Source organism: Neodiprion pinetum, chromosome 4 (genome assembly GCF_021155775.2).
Source record: "Neodiprion pinetum isolate iyNeoPine1 chromosome 4, iyNeoPine1.2, whole genome shotgun sequence".
In the NCBI taxonomy this organism is placed as follows: Eukaryota; Metazoa; Arthropoda; class Insecta; order Hymenoptera; family Diprionidae; genus Neodiprion; species Neodiprion pinetum.
The window spans coordinates 26,188,389-26,208,702 of NC_060235.2; the positions used below are offsets into that span (position 1 = coordinate 26,188,389).

The 20,314-nt window shown below is 44.6% G+C and overlaps 1 protein-coding gene across 1 annotated transcript; it reads right to left on the reverse strand.

The window, feature by feature from the left end:
* Nucleotides 1–10,705: 10,705 nt before the first annotated feature.
* On the reverse strand, nucleotides 10,706–19,916 carry LOC124217307 (uncharacterized). Its single transcript, XM_069135439.1, has 8 exons — nucleotides 19,843–19,916; nucleotides 19,041–19,100; nucleotides 16,393–16,528; nucleotides 15,892–16,037; nucleotides 11,884–11,930; nucleotides 11,541–11,651; nucleotides 11,168–11,311; nucleotides 10,706–11,067 (listed from the first exon to the last, which is right to left on the reverse strand). Exons 3-6 carry the CDS (start codon nucleotides 16,443–16,445, stop codon nucleotides 11,643–11,645), a joined length of 255 nt encoding a protein of 84 aa, XP_068991540.1. The 5' UTR covers nucleotides 16,446–16,528; nucleotides 19,041–19,100; nucleotides 19,843–19,916; the 3' UTR covers nucleotides 10,706–11,067; nucleotides 11,168–11,311; nucleotides 11,541–11,642.
* Nucleotides 19,917–20,314: the final 398 nt, after the last annotated feature.

The window sequence follows — 20,314 nt, forward strand, 5'->3', positions numbered from 1 at the left end:
TTTTTCTATTTTTATTTTTATTTGGAGTATTTCTACCTTTCTTATTTAGTTTAGATAATAGTAACATTGTGTTTGGAATCGCGAAAGACGACTTGCGTGGTCGTATTATCATTCTTTTGACTTCTTTTATTAATTTTTATTTCTTTTTGTTTTTGTATTATCTCTGATGAAAAATATATCATCGTAATTTTATAGTAATTTGGCCACAGCACGTGTTGGCTTACTGGTGTTGCAATTCTCTCTACCCGAAAATCACCCCTCCCCTCTCCGCGGTACTGAGCTACCGAGCATATGGCCGCGGTATATCGTATGACCGATTTCGAGGCGTGTTGACCACGCCAGGCGCCCAACAAATTTCGCGATATTGTTTTAGATCCAGGGTACATCGTGGACGCCAAATTATTGTGCACGCGGTAAGTTCCCGGTTATTTGCTCCGAGTAACCGAGGTGCAGAAAAATCCACGTCACAAATTGGCGCCCAACGTGGGGCCTTCGCGAAATTTCCGCTGTAAATTTCCGAGAAAGAAAGTAGCGTTGCGCGCTTTGGAAATTTCGAATTGGTAACGGATAGCGCTCGCGTAACGAAAACAGCGGTCGGAGATTACGGGCGAGAGAGGTCGCGTGACACTTCGGTTAAGCGTGTTGACGTTTGCAGTACAGCGAGACAATTTTGAATACAAAGGATAAGAATAAAATTGGATACAAAGGGTGGCGAATAACACCGAAACTTGCGACTTACGACCCAGGCTACGATTTGACGAATATACCGGGTGGCGAAAAAGTACCCCGTGTATATTCACACCGTATATTTCTAATACTAGGGATAAGATCGCCTGCTTTTACCGCCAATCTCTTGCTTGTGTCATTTTATTTTCTTTTGTTATCGCTTTTGGATTTCTGCTCCCTTTTTGGTTTTCTTTTGTTTTCCTTTGTTTTCTGCGATTTCGAAATATTTTTTTTTGTTTTTGTTTTTTTTTGTGTGTTTCAAAGACGGAGTTCAGCATCGCGGTTGGAAAAATTTTTTTTTTTGGTTTTGTTGCTGATGCGACAACATATTTTCTTTTTCTTCCAGCCCGTCTTTTGTCTTTTTTTTTGTTGTTCTGTTTTATTTTGTTTACGGTATTTCTTTTGTTGTCGCTTTTATTCGCAATTTTGATATCGCTAAGGTAATAGAGGTGATTACACCAATACGAGGAAACATCTCTCTCACGTTCTGTTGGTGCTGGTGGAAAATAGCGAATTAATTCAACAAGTTTCGCGGAAGTATCCATACTGGGTATCATTGCTTGCGCTCAGACTCTACCTACGGCTTTTGTCTTTTGATTCGAACAGTTTGCTTTTGCGTTCTGGTAATTTCATCACTTCTCATTTCTTTTGCGTGCTTTTACCTTCATTTCTGCTCTTTATTTTCGCGGGTGAAGTCAACATGGCGGAGGTACCCATTGGCGCGTGGTTGTATGACATGACGAGCGATGAGCTCGAGTTGGCGTTAGTGACCGCGAGGGTAAATTCCACCGGTAGCATACTGGTGCGTCGTGACCGGTACGTACGGCACCTCTTGCGTGAGCGCGGGGATTTGACGGTCACCTGGGAACCAGAGGACGAGGATGTCTTCGCGGGGTTGGCCGAATTGGCGACCGTTACGGAACCGGTGAGGGAACAGCCCCGAAGGGCTAGCGATTCGCGGCTGTTAGAGCCAGTGAATATTACCATCGCGACCCGGCTAACCACGGTAGCGACGACGAGTACGGTGGTGAGCGTAGCCGTCGCTTCAGCGGCTATCACCACCTCGGCGGTGTATGGTAGCACCGCGCGACCGACCGCGTACCAGGTTCCGACGCGAATACCCTTCCACTCGATTCCGTTTTCGATGGCTAGCGGAGCCCAGGGCCACTGGGGGGAGGCCTCCCCGATCCAGGGGCACCGACACGGGCTCGAGGAACCCATCGTGGATTCTACCCGGCTAGTCGCGGGGCCACCAGCTTCGCGGGTCGAATTCCGGTCGTTACCGGTCGATCCCGCCACAATTCCTCGCGATATGGCGACCGCTGCCCGGCCGACCTGTACCCGGGATTCAAATATCGAATCGCGTACCCGGGAAACAATACGTGACATCCCGAGGGCCCTGCGAGGGTGGAACCTCAAGTTCTCTGGGATTGGCGAGCCGAGTGTCGAGGATTTCTTGACGCGATTGGAAGAGTGGCGTAGTTTGTCGGAATTGAGCGAGAACGAAGTGTTGAGTTCGCTCACGATGATCTTCTCGGGCGTAGCCTTGGAATGGTTGCGTTGCGAACGGGACAGCTGGGTCACGTACGATGAGTTTCGCGCGGCCTTGCGTTTGTGGTTCGGGGACGGGACAGTCGGAAGTCGCGTGGAGGACCAGGCTAGGTCACGAACTCAGGGACCAGTAGAGTCAGTTACAGAATATCTTTCCTGTGTTCGAGGGTTGTTGAGACGGATGCCGCGTCCGTACACTATGGAACAGCAATTAGACCTGGCTTTTAAGAACATGCGTCCCGAAATTCGCGAAGTCCTCCGTCGAAGGGAAATTCGTACGTGGAGCGAATTGATCTATCTCGCCACGGAGCGGGAAAGAAACCTCGCATTATCTCGCGAATACCGCCCCCCGCCCACGCCGAAAGAGTCCTTTATTAGCGAATTAGCGTGTCGGACCAAAACCGCGGCGACTCGAGGCGAACATGGATTAGCCGCAATTACAGAAGTAGGGATTGAGCCAACCGTAGCGCAGACGATCGAGAAGCTGCTCGCGGCCCAGGTGAAAGGGCTCGAGGAGAAATTATTGAAGGCAATGGCGGTGGCGACCCAGAGGGGTAAAGCTAGCGGCGCACCGCCAAGTCGCGGAAGCCCGACTCCAACGAGGCGGACCTCACCAACGCGACCCGCGCGAGGACCAAGGAGGGGAGCGGCCCCCTCGGTTAACCAGCCGGCCCCTGGCGTGTCCCGGGCCGACCAATTTCGTGGCGACAAGGTGTGGGACGAAAAGTTATGCATGAATTGTCATCGTCCCGGTCACCGATTTAGCCGTTGCCCGGACCCCTTGCGAACCTTTTGCTACCATTGCGGGTACGACGGCGTCTATTCGACGAATTGTCCGCGGTGTTCGGGAAACCAGGGAGGGCAGCCTCGCTAAGTGTCGGCGCGGCGCCCCGAGTGGAAGACACCACGGCATTGCGTGGCGTCGAGGGGGAAATCGCGACGTGTTTTCCGATGCAAACCATGGAGTTCGGTCAACGCTGGTTTTTGCGGGTGTGCATCGGGGGCACATGGGTCAGGGCGTTGTTAGACACCGGCTCATCGCGAACATTTCTCGGTACGATCGGACACCAAATTGCGTTAGAGTACGGTCGACCGGTAAAATCACCCAGCTGTTCGAGTGTCGTATTGGCGAATGGATCGGTAGAATCAATAACCGGAGAAGTAGAGCTGCCGATAACGTTGCTGGGTGTCGCGCATAAGTTTTCGTTGCGGATTATCCCCACCTTAGTTGGAGATTGCGTTCTGGGAATGGATTTCGTGCGCAAATTTGGCTTTTCGATTGACGGCGCGCGCGAATCATGGAGAATCGCGACTATTCCGGAATACGAGGGAAAATTTGAGGAGGGTCACCCGATCCCCGTTACCGAGGTGTCAAGTTGCAGCGGTATCGTAGAGCTAGGGGATACCGAGAATCGCGAACTACGGGAATTCTTAGCGAAGGAATTACCGAAAGTCTCGGGAGACTTGGGTCTCACTCATCTCGCGGAGCACAAAATAGACGTGCAGGGAAGCGCCCCGATTAAACAGCGGTATTACCTCGTATCCCCGAAAGTGCAGGAAGCTATTAACGAGGAGGTAGACCGTATGCTCGCGGATGGAGTGATCGAACCCTCCCAAAGTTCGTGGTCGACGCCAATCGTGATGGTCAAGAAGCCAAACGGGAAATACCGGTTTTGTTTGGATTTTAGAAAAGTCAATAGCGTTTCGAAAAAAGATGCGTATCCGATCCCGTTTATGAACGGTATCTTGGATAAATTGCGGTCGGCCAAGTACATCTCGACTATAGACTTGAGTCAAGCTTACCACCAGATTCCCTTGACACCCGAGAGTCGCGAAATAACGGCGTTTACGGTCCCCGGTCGCGGATTATTTCAGTTTGTGCGGATGCCATACGGGCTTACCGGAGCCCCGGCCACCTTTCAACGGTTAATAGACAAATTAATTACTCCCGAGATGGAGCCGCATGCCTTCGCGTATCTCGACGACATTATTGTAGTGACCACCGATTTTCGTTCGCACTTAAAATGGCTATCCCGCGTTATCGAACGGATAGTGTTGGCCGGGCTTACCATCAACCCGGAAAAGTGTGAGTTTTGTCGTCGCGAAGTTCGGTATCTAGGGTTCAAGGTGAACCAGGACGGCCTACAGGTCGATGCCGACAAGGTGGAACCGATTCTCGAATATCCCGCGCCGAAAAACCTGCGGCAATTGAGGCGATTTTTGGGTATGGCGTCGTGGTATCGAAAATTCATCCCCGAGTTCGCGAGCGTGGCGGAACCCCTTACCCGGCTATTGCGTAAGGATAAGAGATGGGACTGGGGTAGCGAACAGGAAGCGGCGTTCAAACGCATAAAAGCCGCGTTAACGTCGGCTCCGGTTTTAACGTGTCCCGATTTTGAGCACGAGTTCGTAGTACAGACCGATGCGAGTAGCTTTGGCATTGGCGCAGTCTTGACACAGACTATTGGCGGTATTGAGCGTGTGATCGCGTACGCGAGTCGGACAATGTCGGATGCGGAACGGAAGTATTCCACAACCGAACAGGAATGTCTCGCGGTGATTTGGGCCGTTAAAAAGTTTAGAGCATACCTAGAAGGATATCACTTCACGGTAATAACCGACCACGCGAGTCTAAAGTGGTTGCGGGAATTGCGAAATCCGACGGGTCGGTTGGCTAGGTGGGCGCTCGACTTACTCGAGTACGATTGCGAGATCAAACATCGAAAGGGGGCGATGCACCATGTGCCCGATGCACTATCGCGAATGTACGAGGGCGAAAACGAGGGGACGGAGCAGCTAGCCGCCCTCGACGTGGCTGGTGACGGCAAACCAGGGACGGAGCGTAAGGCCGTCTGGGAAGTCGTAGTCGATCCCTGGTACCAACATCGCGTCAAGGACGTCCTGGACTACCCTCACAAGTTCCGAACTTGGTCGGTGGTCGAGGGACGTCTCTACCATCTCCGGGCGGACCCCTTAGTCGAGCCAATACTAGCGGACTTGGCGCCGTGGAAATTGGTGCTCCCGAGGGAGCAGCGATCGCGGATTTTTGCGGAAGTCCACGAGGACCCCCAGGCAGGGCATCTTGGCATCGAGAAGACCTACGCGCGAGCGAGGGCCGACTACTACTGGCCCGGAATGTATCGCGATATAGTTTTGATGGTTCGGGCGTGCGAGCGTTGCCAAGAGTGCAAAGTACAACAGGTGCCACCAGCGGGCCTTATGGGTCGACGGGTCGTCGACACGCCCTGGACTGTGGTTGCGGCGGACGTCATGGGTCCCTTTCCCCGAAGTCGCGCCGGGTTCGAGTATTTGTTAGTTTTTGAAGATCTGTTTACCCGGTGGGTGGAGGTAGCGCCATTGCGAAAATCCAACGCGAAAAACATCCTTGCCGCGCTGGAAGATCTCGTGCTGTCCCGATGGGGTACCCCGGAGGTGCTCCTGACGGATAACGGCACGGAATTCGCGAATAAGGCCGTCGACGAACTGTGCGCTGCGTACCATATTACCCACGCGAAAGTACCGCCGTACCACGCGCAAGCTAACCCCGTGGAGAGGGTGAATCGCGTATTAAAAACCATGATCGTGGCCTACATCGAGGCAGATCACCGGGACTGGGACGTGCATCTTCACGAATTTCGATTTGCGTATAATACCGCTGTGCATAGCTCACTGAGAGTCAGTCCCGCGTTTTTAAACTTGGGTCGCGATCCCAAACCACGGATGCAGTTGCGACGACTCGCGGAAGGTCCCGCGGAAATCCCCGTTCCCCGTCCCGAAGTATGGGGGGACCGAATGGCGAAATTAGGTGAGCTGCGTGACCTAGTGACGAAACATCTCGAGGAGGCCCACGAGCGACAGGCACGCTATTATAACCAAGGGCATCGGGATATCCGTTTCGAAGTAGGGGAATGGGTATGGAAGCGAAACCGAGTTCTGTCCTCGGCCACCCAACAGGTCGCTGCGAAGCTAGCCCCCAAGTTTGCCGGTCCATTTCGCGTTGCGCAGGTAATCTCGCCCGTCGTCTATGAATTAGAGGATAGCGAAGGAGGGGGGCGCGGTCGACACCACATCAAGGATTTGAAGCGGTACGTGGAGTCTGAGGCAATTGCGCATAGAAACGGGGAAGAACCGTGAGGGGGAATTAGGCTTCTCGAGGAGGGGAAAGGGGTCACAGACGATAACTATGATCCTGACTGACTCTTCCCCTTAGTGGACGCAAGTATCGCGAGGATGGAGGACGACATCCGGGCCGTACGGGACCTTCTAGTCTTGGCGAAGGTCCCTCTCCCCCCGGCGACCATCAGCTGGGGGAGAGCCGCCCCAGCAGGCCCCGAGTGGCGACAGTGGCTGCCAGCGGGCGGCTGCTGGAATTGCTGGCGGGGTTATCATGCCTACCACGACTGTCCTTGGGTACTCGGGCTATTCTGCCGACGGTGCGGATGGCCCGGGTACCCGAAGACAAGGTGCCCCGCCTGCCACAACCAGCCAAGTCGCCCAAGTAGGGGGGGCGTTCGCGAGGGGACCGGGCCAGCAGCCAGCCTTCCCTCCCTCATGGCGAGGGAGATTTCCCCCCCCCCGGGGTACTCCACAAGGGCAGCCCCAACGTCCCCCATAGCGAGGGAAGCCATCCCCCTTACCCCCGTTGCGAGGGGAGAAGAAGAAACGAGTGAGGAGGTCGAGGAAGTCGAGAGGCTCCGTCGACGGATTTTGGCATCAGCAACCGGCCGGGGCCGGGATAGAGGCCGGCCGGGGCGACGTGGCTAAGCCAAACACAAAAAAATTTTTTTTTTTTTTTTTTTTTTCTCTTTCCCTCTTTCCTTTTTTTTTTTTTTTTTTTTTTTTTTGTTTGTTTGAAGTCGTTCTTTTTTTTTATTATTATAATAAATTCTTAACCCCGAACATGAATGGCGTCCGCTTTCTTTCGTAGATCCCAGGTGGCGGGTTTTGAGAAAAGTTTCAGATCCAGTGTCGAAGTAGAAAGCTCCCCGAGACAACCATGGCGTGAGGAGGGGGATCAGTGGAGCTCGCGAAGGATCCCAGAGGACACGGGAGAAAATCTTTTTTTTGTTTTTTTTTGTTGTTTTATCGTCCTCTTGGGAGGGGATTCTCGGTGAGTACCGCGCAGTAGCGTGTGAGTACTTCGAGCTTGCGGTCACCTCGCGAAGTTCGGCTCGCGGGATGCAGCGCTGGCGCTCTGGCACCCCACGATCCGTCTAGGGGGGGGGGAGTTGTAACGTGGCAGTTCGGTTAGGCCTGCCCGTTACAAGAGACTCCCTGAACCCTGGGCGAGATCCAGGGATAAGGGTCTAGAAAATCGAGTCGCGGAATAATTTCAGAGAGCGCCAGAACTGGAGTCACGCACCCGAGCTTCGACAGGGACGAAATAGAGCATTGCGACCCAGATATTTCAGGCTTTTGTTTTTAATTTTTTTTTCGAGTGCACCGGCTACCCTCCAGTGACCAACTCCAATACCGAACATCTTTCGAGGCAAGGCGAAATCACGACGATCTTGCGGGAAGGACACCGAGGCTGCGGAGGGGGAGGCAACGCAGATCCCTGCAGCGAGGGAATCCAAGGCGGACGCGATTCCCGCTGGCGGCCGGCGCGCCGCAGCCTCCCCGCTTACCCCGCTTACGCCCAACCAAGGCAACCGCGAGGTACCAGCTAGCGACGAGGGAGCACCACCCCGCCCAACCCCAGGACCACGTAGAGCTGCGCGGGAGACGACATCGCGATCTAGCCTTAAGTTCTGCGCCGCGTAGAGACGACAGGTGCGCGGCAAGTTGCGCAATCCCCAAAATCGATGACCGATCGATTGTTGCGCATTCTTAGGGTGATGACGTCACGGAAAATTCGCGCGACGAGATCGGCGTTGCGACCATCCTAGATCACTCGAGTTCTGGCGACCAACTAAGACAGTAGTCACGTGGCGAAGTTGCGTTAGGTCAGGCTTTTCTTTGGGTTTGCGTTATAGTATAGAAGTGGTGATCGCGAGGAATGATGGACAGCCATCGTCACGAGGGAGTTGGACCCTTCGTCGCGTGGATGTGGAGCGGTAAGCGTTGTTAACATTCTCGCGATCGAATTTCGAGGGTAATTGAATCAAGGCTGATCCGAAAAAGGGTAGCCGTTTTCTTTTGTTAGTTTGCGTGTCGAAAAGTACTCGAAATTCGTTTGCCGATTCTTTTGCTTGGTGACCGTAGCCTGAGTTGCGCGTAAGAGAGTAACGTTAATTTCGGGGGATCCAGAAAATCAAGTCGAGCCACGGGTTGACTCGAGACGTTATTGTCTCGAGCTTGAGTGTGACCGAAGTCCGTTACACGGGGTCAATTCACGTCATCCGGCACAGCTTCGATTATCGTACAGGTCGCGAGCAATCACGGGGAGCATTCGAATTCGCGACTGCGACCCGCCGTCGCCGAGGAAGTGAAGCTCGGGTGCGTGCTGATAAGCGTATGCGTTTTTAGAGGAGGATCGCGGGTGTCGCGACGAGCCTCGCATCACTTTAGTTATTTAATATTCTTTTTAGTTATTTGATATTCTTTTTGTTTCTTTCTTCTTTTTTTTTGTTTGTATTATCAGTTAGTATTAAGTTGGCGATCAGCGCCATTGTATAGAGGACGTTCGCGGGCAGCGCGTCGAGCCCGATTTTGTTTTTGGTTTGTAGGAAGTAGGATAGTGTTAAGACGGTGACTAGCGCACGTAGGCCGTAGAGGTCTCTTAGATTTATTCACCTTTTTTTTTTTGTTGTTATTATTTTTCTATTTTTATTTTTATTTGGAGTATTTCTACCTTTCTTATTTAGTTTAGATAATAGTAACATTGTGTTTGGAATCGCGAAAGACGACTTGCGTGGTCGTATTATCATTCTTTTGACTTCTTTTATTAATTTTTATTTCTTTTTGTTTTTGTATTATCTCTGATGAAAAATATATCATCGTAATTTTATAGTAATTTGGCCACAGCACGTGTTGGCTTACTGGTGTTGCAATTCTCTCTACCCGAAAATCACCCCTCCCCTCTCCGCGGTACTGAGCTACCGAGCATATGGCCGCGGTATATCGTATGACCGATTTCGAGGCGTGTTGACCACGCCAGGCGCCCAACAAATTTCGCGATATTGTTTTAGATCCAGGGTACATCGTGGACGCCAAATTATTGTGCACGCGGTAAGTTCCCGGTTATTTGCTCCGAGTAACCGAGGTGCAGAAAAATCCACGTCACAGTATATACACAAATACGATATAAGTATATGGAAAAGAATGAAGCAAATGAAAAAATGGCGCAAAAAAAAAAACATTTCCGTTCCACACGGGAATATGTATTACGTACGTGTCTTGAGCACACAAAAATTGTCTTATATACATAATTAATATTATGTTTGATAATCATTAATTAATTATACGGTAATTTTATTTATATAACTCTTTCGTCTTGTTGATTTTTTCTTACATCCGTAACCTCACCTTTACCCTCGAAGTTTTGCTCCTGTTCATTTGTTCTACCGAGACACAGTGCTGCAATTTGGGTTAGCAAGCGTAAAGGGCAACGCCAAAATGACGGGTTAATTTTCAAAGGCATATTTTCATTGGTAGGATACCATTAATAAATTAATCTCATTTCATGCAAAAAAGTGCCGAAAAACTGCGACTATGTTTCAAATTCGATTTTGTTGTTTTTGTTTCGCTACATATTGACGAGAATTACTGCATTCGATCTCTCATAGCCAATGAATCGAACCAATAGTTTTTAAAAAATCACGATTTTATTCGATGCAAACTCCCGCAATTTTATTGTAGGTGTGCACATTGATGATTATGTTTTCTAGTGATAATAGTAGACAATGAATCGAGAAAGTTGTTGGAGTTTCGTACGAAGCACAAAATTCCAGGTCTCGTGTGATTTCACATCAACGTTGTATCACGAAGACTTGTCAATCAAGTGAGGTCTGTATTTGGCGATCATAAGTCGCCTTGAATTCGCTTCAGTTTTCACGCGTTCAATTTCTTTGGCTATTTCGACGAGACTGTCTTCTACTTTGGACGGATCAACCTTTGCCAGATTCGAATCCACGTCGTACTTACTCCTTAGAAAATCATAATTCATGCAAGTTAACCAACTTTACGCTATCCTACATTATCTACAAAAATTTGATTATATTCTCTGATGTAACTACTAGTTTCAGCCCAATAACTAGGCGGAAAAAATTCTAGATCATTGACTGAGGCAGAGTTTGAAACAGTAGTCTACTGCATTTGATAACAGCTTTCTTTCAGTCTTCTACAACATTCGGAATCAGATTTATTGGCTGTTATGCGTTGTGAAATGCAACGTAATTTTTTCCCATAACTCATGTTCAATTCAACTCAGTTTCGTTAAGAACTTTGCTAAGAATTTAAGAAATTGGAGTTCGTTAAAAATCATCGTTACTGCGAGCAGTTATATATAGTTAGATGGCCGACCTTCGTTTATACGCTTTTTAAGGCATAATTGCTAATAATTTTGATTCCTAATTTCGTAGAGCAATGCACAGTGGCTAATTGAACGCAGAAGTATCTAATCATTCATACGGTTCCGCGGTCAATTCCTTAGCACTTTTTTCCCCTGAGTTGTTGGACTTCAAACCCATTTGCCCACATTTGTTGGAATGACGGTACGTAAATTTTCACTTTTTTTGTGCAATACGGAAGATCGTAATTTACTTCGTCATTTTCGCGGTCCAGTCGTTGCGGTCTACTAGCTCCGAGTTGATCTGAACGTTCGGATTTACCTCTGTTCCCAATTCGATTCTGGAAAAGAAAGGCGCCGAAAGTGTAGCGAGGCAGTTATAATACCAGATCAGTCACGACTCGGTCTCGATCAAACGTGGCCTAAATATTTTCTTATTACCGTATACTCTTCGGCCCGGCAAAGAATTGAAGGTTTATATTCTTCCGGTCGAGTATTCGGAGACTCAGATATTTGTTCATTTTCAGACATATTGGCTTCAGCGGCGCGATCACTTTGCGCTCTATCACATTGCTCGGTTCGATCCTTAACAGAAGACGATAATTTGCAATTGGTACGTCTTTAAGTTGGTAGTGCAATTATCCATTTTCGAAAGTGTTGAATAAAGTATAACGTTGCTATTCTAGTAAGGATAGTGCTGAAAAACGGAGTTGCAAGAAACAGTAAAAAAAAAAAATAAAGAAAGAAAGAAAACAGGCGCGGACAATAAATTATGGTGAACTTTTCAAGGCCAGTTACAATTCGAAAGACTCACGTTTTCGACTTTTGATTTAATGCCATGTTTCCGCTTTCACTCAGCTTCCAGCAGCTCGTAACCTTCGATGATTTTGATCTCTTCGAACTCTTGCTACCGCTGTTAGTTGGCCTGTCAAATACCGAATATGTAGACTCACATAGGTATGGGGAGCTATTCGAAATTCTAAATGATTTGATTGATTTTATAGACTTCATTTTTAGGAATTTTGAAATACGAATTTGTGCAGAAGCATTTGAAAATGTTTAGTTCGACTTTTAGGCTTGTGATGTCGTATCGATTCCGCAAGGCTACCAAAAACAGTATACAAGAATATTTTTCAGCTATTGATTTAAGAACTCACTCTTTTGCTGAAACTAATTCCGGGGGCAATCGGACTGTTGGAGGTTCCTGCAATTTGATGTTCAGATTTTAGTGGTGCCCCGCGATGTATGGAGAATAAGGAAGAATTGACGCATGTATTTTTCACGAAGCTATTGCGTATTATCTTTTCTATTACCTATCAACTGCCGAGTAACTTTTCAGGGCCGAAAACTCAGTGTGGCTACAATTTTGACGTTTGGAGTGTGCACTGAGATATGAAAATCTTAGAATTTTCAGGCCTTCAAGCTTATCGTTTACGAAAAGTACGTACATACAGTAAAACAAATATATTCTTCAGTCAAGCACGACGCGAACAACGCGTCGCCAGCAGGTAGGCAACTTACGTTACATCTATGGCATTCAATGCATATAAGATGCAACTTCGGTTGCCTATCTGCCGGCGAAGCGTTGTTCGGATCAACCCTCAAGTGTACATTAGAACATATTTAGAAAATTCTGGGCACCTGGAATTTTTATACCGATTTAATTACGACCTCACTCTAAAAATTTCAGGATATACTCCAACATGACTACTTTTTTACTGCATATACGAGACTGAAAATGTTAGAAATAGGCTGTTTTTTCAACAGTATTCGGAAAGATCAGATTCTTTTACGCATAAAACATATGATAATATGTTTTGGTTCCTATGGCAGGACTGGCGAACATTAAAAGACAAAGGTTTAATTCGTAAACGAGATAAAACTGTATAATTTTCATATCTCAGTGTTCACCGTGGTATAGCTGAATTGTAGCCAGATCAAACTTTTGACTTGAAAATGCTGGCCAAAAGTTGGTGGATCGGCTCATGCATTCGGGGATTGGAAGTTCGGAACTGAACTGGCGGCCACCGGGATTCGGTCGAAACAACGCGGTAAGTAAATACGAACGAACCTCGCGTACGACTTGGTCGATTGGGGGAGCCTGAAAGTTGTTCCAATTCCAGGAGAAGGGAACTTTGGATGGATTTTCGGGGAAAACGCCGCCGTTCTGGTTGTAGCTCAACCTGAAATACCCGTTGCTAACAATTAGAGATTCACTAGGGCACATAATTACAGTTAATAATGAGCACCTCCTCGGCTCGGAGTTGGAAACAATTAAACTTGTTTACGGCCTGCAACAATGTTTCCGCCGTGACATTCCGCAATTTATATTGCAAATTCGGAATTATGGAGGTATGCAAGCGCTTAATGCGTTCATCTATCCACGTATAATGCGTTCGAGTGAGGCGTGCTAATTTCCATTAAAGCCAATTAAAGCGTTACACTTACAATACGCATCTGTGTCTGCAAAACCGAAATAATATCAATTTCCATAACATTACAAATTACGTGAACACATTGAGAAGCATCTGTAAGCTGTATGCTTGTGTTCCTGTACTCGGCAATGGAATTATTCTCTATTCATCTTCAGATTCGGAATTTCACACCGAAATAGTAAAACAGTGCCGTTATCCATATTTTCTAACCCTTTCATCCTCGGATCAACTACTTGCCAATAAGTATTACATTTTGAACTTTGAACGAGTATTTTACTTTACTTAAGATAATTAGAAAAAAAATTATTTGGGGAGATTGATCGTTCAAGTCTACTTTTTTTTCTCAACTACATCGTGAAAAATTTGTGGAACAAAAGAAAAATTGATCCCTCGGCGAATAAAAAAGGTAATAAAACTATCTGTACACGCCCAAGATAGTTACACATACTATAGCCATTGAGTATTGAAAACCTATCGTAGCTGGAGTATTTCTTCAATAAGTCACAGTATATTTTATACGTATATATATTTGTATTCTGGTGCTGTCGATATTTTACTATATATACAATGTATACTAATCGAGGAAACAGCTAGCAGTTGGACTCTGTTTCGATGCCAAAAAATATGTACTTTATCGCTTATTATTCTGTGTGGTATCATGCTCAGCCAACTCGACATTTTGGTTATAAGTAATTAGTGTGCCAGTTCAAGGGTGGAACGTACAGTCAGCTCAAAAATGTCCCGACCCGAAAACTTGATTACAGAAAGGCCCAAAAGTATAAGTAAACCTTAACAAGTTGACTGTATTTAAAAAAAATTTCGATCCTAACACACTGACATCAATAACGTTAAAGAAATCATATTGGTCTACTATTTTTTTACAGAAAAATCGGTATAGTTTATCCAATTCTAAAGAATAATCGCCTACTTGTTTTATCAACGAATACACTATACGAGTCGTACGAGACAGGTTTTTTTTCCTTGATCGCGTCGGATGATTAAACAAATCCAATATGTAAAATCATTATAATTTACAAGTGATATACTTGCGATGCAGCCTAAAATACTTTGTACTAACCCAAAAATTAACTCTTGACGATATATGCCGAAGAATTCAGTGACGAATGAAATTGCCTATTGCTAAACAGAATCGAACAAACAATTTAAATTTTTCAGTGAAAAGACAATAGGACAGATTTGATTCTCCGAAGTTTTCAACGTAAAAGTGATCTTAAAATTTGCGTTCAAAATGCAGCACGGTAAAATTCCGTTCCGTTTTACCATAACTTCTTTAGTTACTTATGCAACTAGATCAGCAACAGTGATTGACGTTCCGATCCTTCGTTGCATCACGTATTAGTGTCACACAATTTTTTCACCTGACTGTACGCTGTAAATCCAGAGCCTTGAGAGGCCGTTTCAACGCTTGAAAATTCGAAGCAAATGAGTTTATGAATAACATCGGAGCGCTGCTGATAATTACCGTACTTTGCAGTTCTCATCGTAGACGACGCCGTTGCCCATGGAGTCGAATACCCCCATCAGCCAAGGGGCTCGAACAACCCCCATAAGGTCTCTGCCTCCTTCGGAGTACACCTTGTAGGTCTCGTCTTTAATTATATATGCTCAGAGTATTTTCACGTTGAATCTACAAACGATGTACGACCCTTGCTTCGGGTATAAGTTAGGTGGGTATTCTTGGTACACCGGTTCAACGCACAGGCGAAATAATTGAGAAGGAAAGTTTGGCAGGCTACGGAGAAGGGGCTGGGCCACGTGTACTCCATTATACTCGGAGTCGACTTACTACTTTACAGGCGGAGGTTCTGTCAAAACGTTTTACACTAGGTGTACCCCTTAACCCAGGTAATTGTAAGCGATAATTCATTCTAGAAAAATCCCACGACTTCTTTCGATATTCACCGATATTGAAATGCGTTTGCGGATTATATTTACGGAAAAATTCTAAAAGTAAAACAGTGGAATAAGCTTGATCTCGGTAGTTCGGTTTTTCACATTTTCGACATCGTGCGTGATTAATAAAAATTTATTGAATACCGATTCTACCCTGCCGTAAATTTTTATCACCTATGTGGGGTAGAAATACATAATTGCCGGGTGTTTCTTCGTATCTCAAGCGAAACAAAATAATTGCACAAGTTGATTCATTTTTATCATCATGCTTTATGGTATTTCCAAGGGCCCTTGTCTGCTGCAGTTACCGACGGATTGCAGCCGGAGTTAATTGGACTGTGTGCCCATAAATCCGGAGTACCGCGCAACACGATTTCCGCGGCATATCAATCGCTGTATCGATACGTGTCTTTTGCGGCACTTAGGAACTGATCGGTCTTCGGGCTTATAGATTCCGACTACTTAACCGCCTGGACATTCACCTCACGTTCGCCTATTAGGACGCGTTCGGGATATATATTGACTCACGGGATGATATAACAAGCCCGTTTACCAAAATGGTATATCGGTTCTTTACGAGATTTGCGGCCGATCGCAAATAACTTGTGCCTTTATCAATATACAGACTGTTTCGTACTTCGCGGCTGTAAAAATGAGGGAAGATAGGGAGGAAGTGATAAATTTACCGCCCTGTGCAAACTACGTTTTCTCTAAGAATTTTACTGCAAACGCGAATGCCAGAGATGGGCGATAATCGAATGGCTTGATATTACAGACGAAACGAGAAGGCAAATTGAAAATAATTGGCTTACTCACGAGTTTCCTCCTTAGAAATGTGTGCCGCAATCGCGATTTTTCCGTCGGGATAGTAAACGTGACCCGTACCATCCTCGAGGAAGTTGAGAAATACCGTATTTCCGTCAGCATAGTATTGCTTGCCGTACATTCGGTTGTTTTTAAACCTGTGCACGATTCGGACAACTGCTGTTATTTACTTTATCGGAACAATTTACCGCAGATCGTACGGATCAATTTTTCCTCTGCCGCAGAAGAAGTTCTGATGTCGTCTAACCAATTTCCGTTTTATTGATTTATTTTTATTTTTTTTTCAGAAAATCAGATATTCCTTAACACAAATGGCGTATTTTGTAAAGCAACCCGTGCTGCAGTTGTTATTGGGATACATTATGAAGCATATGAAAAACTATCACCTGCCACTGGCTCGCAAATTTTTAAAAACTTAAGTCTACCAAGTTCGGAACTATTTTTACTATGGAGTCGGTGTGATATGTAATAAAAGTTCTTATTGCGACTCACCAATTCATGCGAGGCTTTGCTGGCTCAGTCTCGAATTCCACAACCCTTCGCATTACCGTATCCTTCGGAAGTATCGTCCATCCAAGCTCGATGAACAACTTGTTCGACCGGCGATACTCGATTATATTTTCACCGTCTGTTGATCAATATAAATTTCACTTAATTGGAATTTTTTAGCCTTTTTGAATGACCGATAGATTGATTTTTCGTAGAGCTTAGTGAGGATGTTTGAAAGATAATAATGCGGTTTATTTTATACGGAGGAAAGAAAATCGACGACGGACTGAAACAGGCTCATTATGTTACACTTTTTCACAACTACCATATTTCACTCGTCACCACAAAGAATGGGTTATTAAATTGAGATCGTATTCACCAAATTTTACTACGTCTCCCCTCACTGAGGTATTCGACACGACTGACGAACCGAGGCGCCGAACAAGATTCAATCATTCATTCGTACCTGTCGCTCTGGACACATGAGAGCGTAACATAAACGTAAACTGTACAGGTTCGACACATCGTCCTTGTATACAATAGAGATTACTTTTCGTACATATATATATATATATACATATATATGTACACACACACACATATATATATCTACGAAACCAACAATCACAATATTACACATAATTCGTTCATGTCGAAATACTCTGGATATGAAATTTTGCAAAGTATTTAGAAATATGTTTTACACATGATTTGGTGATACTTCAAATTGAATACTTTCAAATTAACGATTATAGTAATGTTTTGGTCACATAAATTTGTCACTTTGACCAGAAGGTTTGACCACTCATCAGTTTTCACGTATGTACTCCAGATTTCAATATTTCAAAGAATCCGAATGACTTCACATAAAATTTCATGGAGGCAGGATATGGCTTTCAAAAGATTTTGAAGGGATTTCACAGGAGTAATAAATGATTTAAATGATCTCCGATGGTTTCAAAAGAATTTGAATGAATTTCAGCCGGAAAATTTATGTGATTTCAAAGATTTCATAGCACAGGGTTTTGGATGGTTTGAAAAGATTTCAAGCGATTTCAGACTCTAAAGATTTCAAAGAATTCATAGAATTTCAGCTGGTTTCACGAAATTTCAAAGTATTTCGAAAGATTGCATAGTATTTCAGAGATATTATGCGATTTAAAATATTTAAGGTAGTTTCTCAACATTTCACATTACTACGAAAGGCTTGACACAATTTCAACCGATTTTTCGAAAAATTTCTGCGCTTGAAATGATTTCACAGGATTTCACAAGAATTCGTGAGATTTCACGAGTGGCCAACCTTTCGCTCTGACCGAAACGCAATATCTACAAAGTTTCCGCGGGCTTCTTTGCATTTCGAAAAAAAATTTCAGAATTTTATTAAAATTTGATTCGTTATCGCCATTGTTCCGTTCATCCTGCGGTGAATGAACCGTTTCGAGTGCTTATATAACAGATCCCGGTATCCGGAGAGGATGGCGTAAAAATATTTTCACCGCAGTTTTTCCCCAGAGTGACTAATAATTCTAGCTTAATGGGCATACGCGAGTGAATGAGGCGTTGTAATATCCCCAAGGAGTCACCCTCGCGAGTCCCGCAACCAGATTTCGTTTCTTTCCCTCCTCCCACAGACCCACGTTTCTCGTCAACATCGCGGCCGCACTTCTCGCGAGTTTTCATATGGAAGAGAATGTTCAATTTTTCATTTTTTTTCTCGCACTCTGACGTACTCGCTTATTTTATTTTTCGAGTTCCCGCAGATTGTGACTGGCAAGACTCCCTTGAGACCGATTTCGCGACGAATAACGAGAGCAGACTCTTACGTCAGATTGAAAAATACTAATAAGAATAAGAATAAACGGAAATAAAACTATGGAATTAGAATTCAAATAATAAAACCATAAAATTAGTCAAATTATCACTCGTTAAAAAAACTATTCCTAACATCACAGAGATATTGAAAAGCGCAGCTCGTTAAAGTCCAGAAAAAAGATCTGGATTAAATTATTGTTCCATTCTTTTAACGTGAAGATTGTATTGCTTGGCCAATTTTGATGAATCAATAAACTGACTCGTGTACGAATAAATTTTACGTTACTTTATTAATTGTATAACTCATTTTTAATAGTTTTCCGACAACATTATCGTATAATGATTAATTAATCAGCTGAGACAGAATACCGATGTCGCAAATCTTGCAGATAATTCGCTTGCAAATCAAATGAAACATTATTCATTAAAATTAGTAAAACAGTAGGTTTTGGTTAGCGAAAAAACGGGACTACAACGTAATCCCTTAAACTGATTACGAATGGACTTGCTTTCAGTTGCAATCCGCTCATAATTTTTACGTTTGTTTCTGTGCCAGCGAGATATTTCATCAACGAAATTCAACTGGACCGACATCGGTAACAGTTTTAAAAATTTTGTTAAATCCCTTTCGTGATTTTTTGTTTGTTGTTGTTTAAATGTTGCACCTCTATTTCCCAAATCCTGTTCAGTAAATAATTCACGACTATTTTCCGCGCTTACGATATCCAACTTTGAACCAAGCAAAGACTTGTTCTTTGAGAAAACTTATGGTACTCCGATCGCCAGCGCGTGTAATGTCGCCATTTATTAGTGACTATAATGCGCATTAGACTCACCCTCCGTTTTGCCAGACCGTCCTCCTTTGGATCCACCGCCTTCCGAGCCGGTTTGATCACCTGATTTATCAAAGAGATCAATAATTGTTCGTGTCAAATATAGTGGTGCTAGTGAGGCTAATTTTACATATCAAACAAAATGAGACAGTTCATGACCGTAAATTTGGAAATTTCAAGGTTACCTCGTAAAGTTTGAATAATTTTTTTGTCTCGTAGTTGAACAAAAGTGTTCGAACACTTTAAAATCGGTTATTAGTGTGTTTTACCGAATGTTTCCTTTTATTATTTCTAAAACATAGAATATACCGAATTTGGGATTTATACCAACTTAAGGATGCACGAATAGTTAGGAAATAAGAAAATACCGTTGAAAAAATCTCCAGCAATGTTATTTGAGCCAATGCCATGGTGAGACCGAGCCATCAGAGTTTAGGCCATTCTAAACATGAGCTGATTATAAAACCTTTTTGAAATAGTTAAAATCTTACTATGTACTATTCGAATTTGCTTAGCTATTCATTTCCATTACATAGTACGAATGTCGTTTCATCATTGTTTACCATCATTGGCTCAAAACACATTGCTGTATATTTTTGAAACGATCATTCTCTCTTTTCCAAACTTTTTATTCAGAGGTTTCGATATATTCATCCATAAAGTTTAGCTGCAGCAAAAATTTTCAACCTAAAAAAGGTCTTCCAGCCCACTTTTCATCAACGAAAATATGCATTATTCATGCCCGATATTCTTAGGCGAGTTGAACTATGCATACAAAAAGTAGGGACGGCCGTTTCATTCGAACCTTTCCGATTGCGAGAGGAGCTCGCGGCGTCATCATCCAGCTCCTGACGGTGCTTGGCGTTTTTTCCCTCTACAAAAATGAGACAATTCTTTTGTAACTTTTTTTTCGGAGTTATTCGAAGGGTTTCTCACCCCGTCTCTTCCTACCGGATTCCGGATCACCGGGCTTATCCCCGCTTCCGGTTTCGCCATCGCCACTGTCGTCAACGGCATTCCCTTGAGGAAAGACACAGGTATGCATTTACTTCTATAGACACAATCCCACGTTAAACCGTATGGGTTTTAAAGTATTGACCTCATATTTCTTAGACATTTTTAAATTTGTTTAAAATATTTTTCTTCCGAAAGTAACCAGGTATCGAAGACCTTCAAAAAACATATTAAATTGTCCGGAGTGATCACCCTTCAACTAAATTGTGTATTCTGTAAGTATAAGAATCAAATTGAATACGTAAAAACACACACAAATAAAT

Excerpts from the sequence above, each read along its gene's own strand:
- LOC124217307 (XM_069135439.1), bottom strand. The coding sequence starts at position 16,445 with ATGCGAAGGGTTGTGGAATTCGAGACTGAGCCAGCAAAGCCTCGCATG. Across the intron at positions 16,038-16,392 it reads GCAAAGCCTCGCATGAATTG|GTTTAAAAACAACCGAATGT; the intron begins GTGAGTCGCAAT and ends AATCGTGCACAG. Across the intron at positions 11,931-15,891 it reads CATTTCTAAGGAGGAAACTC|GAACCTCCAACAGTCCGATT; the intron begins GTGAGTAAGCCA and ends ATCAAATTGCAG.